General features: G+C 46.6%; 1 protein-coding gene across 7 annotated transcripts in view; it reads left to right on the forward strand.

The window, feature by feature from the left end:
• Positions 1–12,920, forward strand: part of NPHP4 (nephrocystin 4) — a 97,321-nt gene that overhangs the window by 30,374 nt on the left and 54,027 nt on the right. For all 7 annotated transcript variants that reach the window (XM_028740450.2, XM_077931463.1, XM_028740447.2 and 4 more), the window contains exons 7-9: positions 4,522–4,649; positions 8,760–8,941; positions 9,328–9,454. In XM_028740450.2, the coding sequence (XP_028596283.2) occupies positions 4,522–4,649; positions 8,760–8,941; positions 9,328–9,454 (437 nt within the window). The remainder of the gene's footprint in view (positions 1–4,521; positions 4,650–8,759; positions 8,942–9,327; positions 9,455–12,920) is intronic.

Raw genomic sequence — 12,920 nt, forward strand, 5'->3', positions numbered from 1 at the left:
GTCATGCGTGGACAACGCTTGCCCCAGAAGTCAGCCTGCTGCTATTTCAGGAATATTCCCACAGCAAGGAAATGTTAAGAATCTCCAACTCTCCTCTGGACACTTCCTTGTCCACAGAATCCAGCTGACATTGCATTCATGCAGATGACTTTCCAAGTGGGTCCTTCTCCTCCTGCCATGCCCTAAAGATCTTTTCTTCTGCAGCTGTATCCTGGGGATTCAAGGAACTTGATCCGTCATCCCCGCCGACAGGCTCATCAATCTCCCACTTGGCTGCTGTTTGGCCGTGAGCTTTTCCCGGCGACAAGCCTAGCAACCTTGTCACTTCATGCAAAGTCACTCTTGGCTGTGCAGAGGGTTGGAATCACACCTCTCCAGCCTCCATTAGCGTAATGGAGATAGATGGGTCGTGCAGGTGAAAGGTGACTCTCTGGTGCTCTGCAAAGCTGTTGGCGCAGCACAGGCTGGGAGAGGATCAGGCTAGCTTAGTCCATTCCCCCCCCCCCCTTAACTGGCTCTGCTGTAGATTTGCGGTGGCTAAGCTCTCCAGCACCCCCCTCCGGTTAACTCAAATAATTAGCCAAGATCTTCCAACCCACCTCTATGAAATCTGGTACTTTTATCCTAGCAATATATTTTTTATAATTTTTATTGAAGGTTTTCCTAATTTGAGGGGCTCAGAAAATATGGCTACCCATCTCTGTTGCCTTCTTGCATTTCCAAAATGCATTTGCCACCTAAGAAGAGCTACTGGATCAGGCCAACAGTCTATCTACTCCAGCCTCCTATTCTCACAGTGGCCAACCTGTGGGAAACCAGCAAGCATGATTTGAGCGCAAGAGCATTCTCCCCTCCTGCAGCTTCCAGCAACTGGTATTCAGAAGCATTTGCCACCACCGACCTTGGAGGTAGAGCATAGCCATTGTGGCTTGTAGCCATTAACAGCCTTCCCCTCCATGAATTTGTGTAATCCTCTTCTAAAGCCATCCAGGTTGGTGGCTGTCACTGCCTCCTGTGGGAGTGAGTTCCATAGTTTAGCTGTGTGCTGTGAGAAGCCTCTGTTGCTTTCTGCAGGCTGCTGCTTGGGCTCCTTGCTAGAGATACCTTTGAGTCTTAGTGCTGGCTCCTTACCTTTCACCCTGGAGAGCTCTCTTGCTTCCAAACCCACCGTTTTTGGTGCAGGCTAGAAACATCCTTCATGAATCTGCCCAGTTCTGTTTTCAAAGCCATCTAAACTAATACCCTTCCACCTACTACCAACTACAGCATTTCCGGCTACCGGCCTACATTTCATCTCCCGCCCTTCTGGCAGATGCCTTTGGAAGGGCCCCAGGTGTTGACATGGTGGGCCCCAAGGCTTTCTGCTGGAAAGACCAGCATGGAACCTTACAGAGGGGCTCAGGAAGAGGTTGCTGCCTTGCTGCTGGTTTTCTTCCCATGCTTGAATTAACTCAAGTGCAACTTTCTCCCGGCCGGCCAGAGAAGGGGCGGCGGAAGGCTGAGCCAAAGGGAGAGAACATCTGTTCCAGTTCTTTCCTGATGCGCTTTTCTTTGAACGATTGAATGCTACAATTTGTCGCCCAAGGCGTTTTTTTTTGTAGTAGGGCTCAGATAGCATCAGCAGTTTTAGCATTTGTTTATTTATTGTACTTCTTGTTGGGATTTTTTTTTTTTTAAGAAAAAGGTGAGAAGACCCGTGCCCCCCCCCCCAAATCTCTTTTAGTATAAGATTTTATGCAGTTCATTGCTTTTTGAGGCCTGGTATAAATGCTGCTTCTCCCACAGAGGCTCTCAGAGAGCTCTGCTTCTTGCTGACATTGTGTGGGCAGTCGGCAAAGCCCCTTTGCTGGTTGCTGCTGTTAATTCGATTTACAAACCACCCTTTATCAAAAGATCCAAGGGTGGTGTACAACATGAAGAACACATTTTACAGAGCACAATAATGAAAAGATAATAACAGGTATCATAATAATAACATAAGCATAATAACAGCCCCCCTCCACAACTTTAACAGGCCAAAAGCATGGGTAAAAATGAATGTTTACAGGGCTGATGAGTGGACACTCTGTGTTCTGTGTTTTTCTCTTTTTTTTATTCCCCTAACATGCTTACATTCGGGTGGCGCTGTGGGTTAAACCACAAAGCCTAGGGCTTGCTGATCAGAAGGTCGGTGGTTCGAATCCCCGCAACGGGGTGAGCTCCCATTGCTCAGTCCCTGCTCCTGCCAACCTAGCAGTTTGAAAGCACGTCAAAGTGCAAGTAGATAAATAGGTACTGCTCCGGCGGGAAGGTAAACGGCGTTTCCATGTGCTGCTCTGGTTCGCCAGAAGCGGCTTAGTCATGCTGGCCACATGACCCGGAAGCTGTACGCCGGCTCCTTCGGCCATGAGCGCCGCAACCCCAGAGTCGTCCACGACTGGACGTAATGGTCAGGGGTCCCTTTACCTTTACCTTATAACATGCTTACATAAAAATGACATTACAAACACTGTATTGGGGTCAAATAGGCCCAGCCATAGTCTAAAAAAGGCCTTCCTCTTTGCATTCAGACGCCTCCACATTCAATCCCTAGCATCTCCAGGCAGAGCTGAGAAAATACTCCTGCTTGAAGCCCTGAGGTCCTCAAGTGACACCCATCCAACTCCCACCAGCCACAGAGTTGCCTTCAGACTTAGCCTTTGTTGTGGAGTTTGTCCCTCAAAAGCAGATGCCGCAATAAACTGCCTTGCCTGTGCCACATGACACTTTGTGGGCTTCTTTCTTACTTTTCTTTTTTTAAAGAAAGAAATGATATATGGGAGCCTGCAATCACGCAGGCACAGAAACATCAATCCGTTTTTATATTGATTTTTAATTTAAAGCAAAGCAAGAAAAAGATCCAACGTATGTAATATGTATTAAATTGTAAATATATGTCATTCCAGTGACGCTGCATACAATATATTTATTCCATTAAGCACATGTAGAACGGATATTAAATCACAATAATAAGTTTTCCCAGTGACAATTGTTCCAATATGTATTCTAATAACTGAGAAACACCTTTCATTTCTCTCCTAAGTCTCATGGAATATAACCCCTATTATGTTAGTTTATTAGTTCAGTCAGTTTCCAATAATATCAAGAATTTCCCTCAGCCGTTTGGAGTCAGAGGGCACGACGTACATTTTTTTCAACACCAAGCCCCAACTGTTTCAGTTGCTACTAACGCATGTTCTCAAACCACCTTCTCTTTTGTTTTTAATGAAACTCCTATTAAATTCAATGAAGTTGTCAGTGGATGAAGAGTTACAGTACAGTAAAAAATTACTTCCAGTACAAGCTTCTAAGATCACTATGCTTTCTGCAGATTTCTGCTATAAATGAAGAAAATCAGCTCTGGCAGCCTGAAATTTCAACATCTGATAATACTTGCAGGATTAATTTCCATACCACTGGCTGAACATTTTATATTCAGGCTTTCTGAATATTAAAGTGACGTTGGGTAGTACAAAGTATGTACAGAGGCTCAAACTTCTCCAGGAACTTCAGGCCCTGGATTCCAGAGCTTGCCCTATATATGAATTGCAAATAAATTCTCTAAGTGCCGCTGAGAATGTACTGTAAGAAGAGTCCTTCTGAATCAGGCCAATGGCCCATCTAGTCCAGCATCCTGTTCTCACAGGGGCCAACTAGTTGCCTGTGGGGAAACAGGCAGCCAGGGCCTTAGCACAAGAGCCCACTTCCCTACTGTGGTTTCCAGCAACTGGTATTCAGAAGAATTGCTTCCTCCGACTGTGGAGCCAGAGCATAGCCATAATGGCTAATAGCCGTTGATAGCCCCCTCCTATCTTCATTGAGATGAGTACACATTGAGTGAGATTTCACAAATGCATGTGGAATTATGATGCCCTGGACTTTTAATTCTTATTTTTGTAATACAGTGGTACCTCGGGTTACAGACGCTTCAGGTTACAGACGCTTCAGGTTACAGACTCTACTAACCCAGAAATAGTACCTCGGGTTAAGAACTTTGCTTCAGGATGAGAACAGAAATCATGCTCCGGCGGCGCGGCGGCAGCAAGAGGCCCCATTAGCTAAAGTGGTGTTTCAGGTTAAGAACAGTTTCAGGTTAAGAATGGACCTCCAGAACGAATTAAGTTCTTAACCCGAGGTACCACTGTAATAATAAACCCCGCTACATTGGCTTCACTTTGCCGATCTTCTTTCCACAAACACCTGCATCGTACGTCTGTAGTAAAATGAAATAAATTGCTTGTGGAATTTTGATGCCTCTGACTGTATTGTTTTTTGAAAGAATCTTTTTGTGTGAATTTCAGCAACGTAACCAATAATGCTGTTTTCAAAAACAATTGCAAAACCTTACTTGGGCAAAGTGCGCCCTAGACGAAAAAACATCAGCATTGTGAGAAGGAGAAAGAGCTATGAAATGGGCTCATAAATTCATGAACATTGAACAAAGTGAGGTGATGTCACAACTTGAAACCTTGGTTATGCCATGACCTGTGACTCTCTTTGCAGGAGACTTATTCCAGAAGCCACGACTCATGAAGACCGTGACGTGGTACTTGGAGAAGCTGTCTATCCACCTCTACCCTTCGTTGGAGAGATTTGAAGAGGAGCTCTTGGACCTGCTCATGAGTGATCAGGTACTCTCCAAGGCTTGGAAAGGCGAGAAATGCAGTAAAAGTCAAGGAGGGGCGGGGAGAAGAGGTTTGAGACCTACAGGTAGGAATGGGGAATAAATTCAGTTTGGTTTTCATTTTCATACACCCTTACCCTAATTCATACTTCCCAAAACAATACGTAAACCAGAACACAGCTATCCTTCCAAGCTTGCACTTCTCTGAATTTTCAGTGCAGCTTTCCAGACAAATAACATATACAAGAAAAGAAGCATTAGTGAAAATAACATACAATAATGCATGGTATTAGGAAACAATTGCTTGGGGGGAAACATATACAGTGGTACCTCGCGTTACATATGCTTCAGGTTATATACGCTTCAGGTTACAGACTCCGCTAACCCAGAAATGGTGCTTCAGGTTAAGAACTTTGCTTCAGGATGAGAACAGAAATCGTGCTCCGGCGTCGCGGCAGCAGGGGGAGGCCCCATTAGCAAAGTGGTGCTTCAGGTTAAGAACAGTTTCAGGTTAAGTACGGACCTCTGGAACGAATTAAGTACTTAACCCGAGGTACCACTGTATTAGGCCAAGTTGCATAATGAATTTTGCCTATTGGAGCCTGTATGACGTCGTGGTTACAAGTGGTGAACCAGGACCTTGGAGACCAGGGTTCAAATCCCCACTTGGCCAGGAAGCTTCATTGGGTAACCTTGAGTCAGTCACTGCCTCTCAGCCTAACCTACCTCACAGGGTTGTTGTGAGGATAAAATGGGGAGGCAGAGAACCATGTACGCCACTTCAAGCTCTTTGGAGGAAAAAGGGTGGGATATAAATGTAATAAGTAAATGGATATTACGAAATACATGCACTAAAATTCTGACACATTTTCATGAGGACTTTGGAAAAATACAAAAACCCACAAAACTGATGTGGAAATGGGGGGAATCAAATTTAAGAGTGGAGAAAACAAGTTACTGAAAGAAATAGAAAATGACAGATTCAAGAGTGTGTTTTATTCAGAAGTCTAGTGGAAGTATTCTTTATTCAACCCAGTGCATTTCAGATTGAATTGTTCTTCTTCAGGGGCACTCTGAAGCATAACTAGTTTCAGACTTTCGGTCTCAAATCTCATTGCACATTATTTTCCAGACAATGACCAGACAATAACCTGTTGTCAGGAATGCGCATAAGTCATAGTGTCGATCCAAGACAGCTTGCTTGCTTCTTTGAAGTGGCACCAATATACTGATCTCCCTTGCTTTGAGGAAGAATTTAAAATCTCTTGCCACACCATTCAGACACCAATGGTTGTAGCCAACTAAGTTTTACTCAGAACTAATGGAACAGGAGTCTGTAACCTGAAGCGTATATAACCTGAAGCATATGTAACCCGAGGTACCACTGTATATGGGACGCGGGTGGCGCTGTGGGTAAAAGCCTCAGCGCCTAGGGCTTGCCAATCGAAAGGTTGGCGGTTCGAATTCCCGCGGCGGGGTGCGCTCCCGTTGTTCGGTCCCAGCGCCTGCCAACCTAGCAGTTCGAAAGCACCCCCGGGTGCAAGTAGATAAATAGGGACCGCTTACTGGCGGGAAGGTAAACGGCGTTTCCGTGTGCTGCGCTGGCTCGCCAGATGCAGCTTTGTCACGCTGGCCACGTGACCCGGAAATTGTCTCCGGACAGCGCTGGCCCCCGGCCTCTTAAGTGAGATGGGCGCACAACCCTAGAGTCTGTCAAGACTGGCCCGTATGGGCAGGGGTACCTTTACCTTTACCTAATGGAACAAAGTTTCTCTTCTTCCCCAGTTTATCCTCACCCAAACCCTGGCGAGGTACATTGGGCTGAGGGACTGTGAGTTGCATGGCCAAGCAGGGATTTGAACCCTGGTCTCCCTGGTCCCACTCTGACACGCTAGCCACTAGACCACACTTGTTGTTTCACCCTGCTGCACAGGTAGGCTGGCCCTGTGTTGTCTAAGCTAAAACAACAGCATCAAAACCCCTGCAATTCTGAGACCAGGTGGTCCAAATTGTTGCAAACCTGGTCCTGTGACCGGTCTCGATTATACAACTTGAGCATCTATGCACAGCAGCTCCTTTTTTGCATAATTTATTCGCCAGCTGTTGCTATATTGCAGAATTCATTCTGTATCGGCTAGTCTTTGCAAGGGGGAGCTATGTATGGTCACAGAAGCCCTTCCTGAACTGCTGAAAACCTTATTCAGACACTGGACAGCTACCTAGCTTTCACTAGGGTTCTCTGGATCCCCTCTGCAACAACCTGGTGCACATGTTTTTGGACTACAGTTCCCAACAGCCCCAGCCAGCATGTGTTTCTGGCCAAAATAGCTGGATGGCACCAGGTTGGCGAAGACTGTTCCAAGAAGGTAGTCTTGTTCATATGGACTACATCCTTTTTTGTTCTTTCAAAATGAAGCTAATTTTCAGGAAGCTGGATTATTCTTGCAAGTCAATTGCTGGGTTTCTTGCCTCCTCCAATACCACCAAGTGGAAAACAATGGATTTTTTCTAAGAGGGATGAATTTCCCATTTTCTGGACAATAACAATGCATCTGCTTGTTTCTTTGCATATGGATTGCTTTTGATGCTGCATTTTTTTTTGCGGGGAGGGAAGAGTCCTTTTATTGCCTTAGTTCTCCTTCTGATTAAGAGACTGCTCTCTTCTGAGCCTCCCTGTTGCTGTTTCTCCTCCCCTCCTCCTGGAATAAGCAACTGCTAATGAGCTACACGGTGGCCAGGCTGCTTTTGATTAATGGATACCCAGAGCAACTTCTAAGTTTTAATGTTTGTGTTTTCAGCTCTCGCAATTTAGGAAGCGGTAATGACCCCCAAGGATGCGCCTTGTTGATTTGTCAGATGCGCAGTGGATTTTCAGAGAGGAGAAGATGAAATACTTTAATATCCAGCAGTCACTCTGGGGCAGCTTTCATTTTTATTAGCTAAGGACATCCTGCCTAAAATTACTTTTCCCACCCCCTCCTCACAATACATTGGTATCGGGGGTTAAAAAATGCCGCGGCATTTGATAAGTTGGCCGGGCCCTTACTCTGGGTCTGTTTCCTGTGCATTTGAATATAAGGAAAGGGAACAGCAAGCTGGATTTTCATTTTCCATCAGCCCTGCTGTAAGACAAGCCGCATCAGGCCTTCTCTCCCTTAGCTATCACCCAGCCATCAGCCATTCCTGCAGACTACAACAGTGGGAGAGATGGGTCGCAGAGCCCATCTCATTGGCTCTCAGTCAAGTGCCTCCAACATGTTCCTGGAATTGTTTCTATTCCTGGTGGTCATGAAACACGGGGCTGTCCTTAAAGACAGCTTAGAAACTTCAATCGGTCTAAAATGCAGCAGCCAGGTTAATGGCCGGGCCTCTGTTTAGATATCATATAACCTTTGTTTTAAAGCAGCTGCACTGGTTGCCTGTTTGTTTCCGGTCCCAATTCAAGATTGCGGTAAACAATCTAGGCCCCAAATATCTGAAAGATCCCCCACTTCCCTACAGAACCTCTTGGGTGCTGAGTACAGTGGTACCTCAGTTTATGAACTTAATCCGTTTCTGAAGTCCATTCTTAAACCAAATCTGTTCTTAAACCGAGGCACGCTTTCCCTAATGAGGCCTCCCGCCACCGGTGCACTTCCACTGTTCAGCTTCCGTTTGTAGATCGAGGTAAAGTTCACAAACCAGAACACTACTTCCGGTTTTGCGAAGTTCATAAACCGAATAGTTCGTAAACAGGGCTGTTTGTAAACCGAGGTACCACTGTAGTTTGTCCTCCCTTAGAGGTTCGGAGGTGTGTGGCTGTCTGGGAGAGAGCCTTCTCTGCGTCAGCCCCTGTGTTGTGGAACTCCCTCCCCACAGAAGTTCACCTGGCACCTTCATTGTACAGCTTCCGGCAAATGCTGAAGATGCACCTCTTTAACTTGGCTCGGGGTGTATATTTCTAACATGTGGCTTATTTCTGTAAGTTGCTTTGAGTATTGTTTTCTTCGTGTCGTAATACGCCCTGGTACCTTAGGGTGAAGGACAGGAAAAGGAATGAATGAATGACTATGTGACATTTTGCAGGGCTGTTCCTTGTGCCTTGAGACATGACCTGTCCACCTATGGATTTTCCTAGGGCAACTCGATGCTGGATGGGAACACCCTCGCGGTGCAGGAGAGGCGGCTGCACATTGGGGTACACAACGGCTTTTGCTTTGTGCAGCCACCACAGGTGGTGGTGGTGGTGCCAGAGGCCGAGGTGGCTCGAGGGCGGACCGGCAGCTTACAGAGGAAACAAGGAGCCGGTGTCAGACCCAGGTAAGAAGGTGGCTTTCCAGGCAAAGAAAAGCCAGAAGTTCCTACCAACCAAGCACACACGTCTCTTTCCTTCCTTCCTTCATCCAAGCAAGCAAGCAAGCAAGAAGATGATCACATTTCAAGGGCACATTCTGGCAAAAGTACCTGGGGAGGATGGGGCGAAGGGCCACTGCGGGATGTGGCTTGAAGAGAGGGGTCGTTGCCTGGGGAAGAGTCCTGAGGGTTGGATAGAGGGGCGTGGGCACACCCCACACTGGCAGTACTTTGTTCCTCTCCAAGTAGAAATTAGGACAAAAGAAAGATGGTCAGGACTATAAACCTGATGGCATGTGGCTGGGTGGCATATCATATCTGGGTCTCTCTGCCCCCCCCTTCTTTCCTTGCAGTTCGGAGGGGCAAGCTCTTGTGCTGCGAAGCCGCATACACTTGACAGAGATGGTCCATCACCCGGCCTTTGGAGTGGTCCTGCTGCTGGAGTACGTCTTCTCCGTGGCAAGTGGACCAGATGGGAAGGTATGCGTTGCATCTGCTGTCACCTCTTTGGTGGCATAAGGATGGCTTGAGTCTCTGTCTTCATAGGGTCACAACTCAGTTGTGCCAGCTTTGTCCTCATGGTACCTCCTATCCCTTTTTTCTATGAGGATATCTTGACGAGAGGCAGACAGGCAGGCAATGCTTTTCTTCCCTTTGACACAGCATAAGGACATAGAAACATCAGAAGAGCCTTATGAAGGTCAATTGTAGCCATTGACTGCCCTCCTCTCACCTCTACAAGCTTCATCACTCATTTAAAAGCCAGGTCTGCAATGGCGGTATCTGCGTATCATCCGTATGGTTCCGTCTTGAACATGGCCAGTATTTCAAAGTGCAGAACCAATGCGTTGGATATAATTGCACACTCACAGCCCATCTGCTTCACTTAGGAATATTAGGCCAGAGGCTGGCTACTGCTCTCCCAGGGCATCCCTCACCTGGGACACAACCTGAGCAAGAGGTGACGATAGAAGTTCATAAAATTGTCCATTGCACAAAGGCAGTGGGTAGGGAAAAGCTTTCTCCCTCTTTCATAAAACTAGAACTCATGGATTGGACAAATTCATGGTGGATAAGACTATCAGTGGCTACCAGCCACGATAGCCATGCTCTGCCTCCACCACTGGAGGTAGCACTGTTTTGTAATACCAGTTGCGGGAGACCTCAGGATGGAAGAGTTCTCTTGTGCTCAGGTCCCGCTTGTGGGTTTCCCATTGAGGCATCTGGTTGGGCACTGTGAGAACAGGATGCTGGACCAGATGGGCCACTGGCCTGATCCAGCAGCCTCTTCTTATAGCTAGATCTGATTAGCTACTTTCAGGGGCCTACTGGCAGCACTCAGCCCGAGACTCGTGGGTCAGAATTGGTCCCGATAATGAATAACAGAGTCTGTGTACTTCTTGAGTTCCCAAGCCAGCAGGCAACCAAATTGCTTTCTAAGGATTATGAAAATGTCACTCTTTCAGAAATCGTTTGCTGTAGTCAGAATATGGTTCTAAATGTTCTGTATAATTGAGATTTGATGGTGGTTTTCTTTCATATCTTTACATAGATTTAACTGCTGGCTGTTTTGAGTGATTTTGTAACCTGTATTGGGTCCACATTTTGAATGATGTGGGGAGGGGGAATAGTGTGTGGGGGGTCCCCTAAGTGTAAGATGCTACCTCTCAGCAAGTGAGAATATGATGTTAGAAATGTGCAGTGGGAAAACTCATTTCAGGAATTATCATGGAAATGATTTTGTGTCCTCCAGGCTGGGCTACCTCTGCCCTCAAAAAGGTCTTCTTGTCTCATATAGCAGTGGTCCTTGTTGCGGAGGAGTGCGAGGGTGGCTGCAGAGATTTACAGCATGTCGTGAGGCTTAGGCGCATTGCACAATATGCTCAAATTGATTTTTAAGTCCTTTTAAAATTATTTAAGGCTGGGAAGCCAGTGTGAATTTTGCTGCTACCCTTGACTCGTACCGGATGGTTCTATCATACTTAATAAATCCTCTCTAAGTGGTGTTGTCTCAGTGGAGTGCCACCTTCCACCAAACAGTGATGAAAGATCCAGGGGGAGTTGCATATTTTTGCAGGTGTCTGGTGTGTGTGTGTGTGTGTTTTCCAGCATAGGGGTTGGCCAAATGCCATTTCTCAGGGGTGCTGTTGCCCAGTAGTTACAGTAAAGGTAAAAGTAAAGCAACCCCTGACTGTTAGGTCCAGTCGTGGCCGACTCTGGGGTTGCGGCACTCATACGGCTTTACTAGCCGAGGGAGCCGGCGTACAGCTTCCGGGTCATGTGGCCAGTATGACTAAGACGCCTCTGGCAAACCAGAGCAGTGCACGGAAATGCCATTAGTTACATTACCTGGGGAGAATACCTAGCAAGACCGTCAGGAGTGCTGTTGCCCAATGGTTACAGTACCTGAGGAGAATACCAAACAATAAGCAGTTGTGGGTAGTGGTGTTGAGCTCAAGATCCCTCCCTGCTTCTTGTACTTCCACGAGTGGCTGAACAGCCAATCCTTCTTCCCAAGAAATGCTGGGAATTTTAGCCCTGGGAGAGTAATGGGGACTCCCAACAACTCTTAAGCATCCTAATAAAGCACAGCTCCCAGAATTCTTGGGGAGAAGCCATGACTGTTTAAAGTGATATCATAGAATCATGTATGGCATGACTTGTCTAGTTCTTCTTACTGCTAAGAAGAGAACCTGTGGCAGGAATGGAACAAGGAGGCATCTAAGGTTGAAAACAGCGATGGATTGGATGGATCCCTGGTCCGATCCAGCAGGGCTCTCCTTATGTCCTCCAAACCTAACTCACCTTGCAAGAATCTTAGTTGGGCAATCATCCACTGATGAATCATAACCTACCACCCTGCTCACTCTTGGCCAAGATTGTGGTCCAGTCCTAACTGGCCTGAAGCCTACCGGAGCCCATTGCAGGATGCAGGAATAATCTGGACTCCACCTCCCTAGAGAAGATGAGCTCTCTATGAAGGCAGTAGCACTCAGTTATGAAGCATGCACTGTGGCAGTGCAGTTTGTCTTGTATTGGGAGAGCAGGATGCCAGGAGCGGGGGGAGCTTCTGTGGAGGAGTCACTGGTATACGAAGCATCTAGGACTAGCAGACAAGCACTCTCAGCAGAGATAGGTGGTGGGAGGAGAAGGGCTCCAGTGATTCTCCTCCATCATTGAGTCTTGAAGTCCCCCCCCCCCCATGAGAACTCCTTGCATTTAACAGCAGATCAGAAAAAGTTTTAGCAAAGCTCTCTCTGCTCTGCAAGTTCTGCCTTGTGTGTAGGATTTATTTATATTTTAACACGGAGGAGCATTCAGAAATAAGAGTCTGGAATTCTCCCGGCTCATTTTGCATAATGGGTAGCTCGGCCCTGGATATTTAACTTGGAAGATAACAAAATGCCTGTGGGAAACAATCCTAGTTGCCCGAGTCTCCCGCTGAAAATTACTGCTGATGAATTTAATTCTCTGTTTTGTAGAGGAGGCAGAAAAAAAAAAGAAAAAGGAAAAAGAAACTTGCCCAGGCTTAGTTTTGAACTGGAACTTGGTGACCTCCTCCTTTTCACCGTACGGATCTCCCTTTCAATATAACTCAATTAGCAAACGTTTTGATTTGGGGCTCCAGTCTCAAGTGTTCCGCTTGACGTCCACGCAAAGGTGAAGGCACCTTCAACACAGCATGAGTGAAGTCCAGTGCGCTCCTTTTATTTATCCAGATGAAACCCAGGCACTGTGATCAGGTGTTCCTTGGGTTTTTATTAATGAAATTAGCCACCTTAATCCACCTGTGCAGATCTGAAGTGTTTGGTTCATTAGCCAGCGCTTAGCAGCTCTGACCTGGAGAGCAACTTGCTTGCTGTCAAATTGCTTACCTTCTCCAAGGAGCAGAAAGGTCACCTGCTGAGCCCCTCAACCCCTTATTGATTCCCCACAAGGTCTGACT

This window comes from Podarcis muralis, chromosome 7 (genome assembly GCF_964188315.1).
Source record: "Podarcis muralis chromosome 7, rPodMur119.hap1.1, whole genome shotgun sequence".
Classification (NCBI taxonomy): Eukaryota; Metazoa; Chordata; class Lepidosauria; order Squamata; family Lacertidae; genus Podarcis; species Podarcis muralis.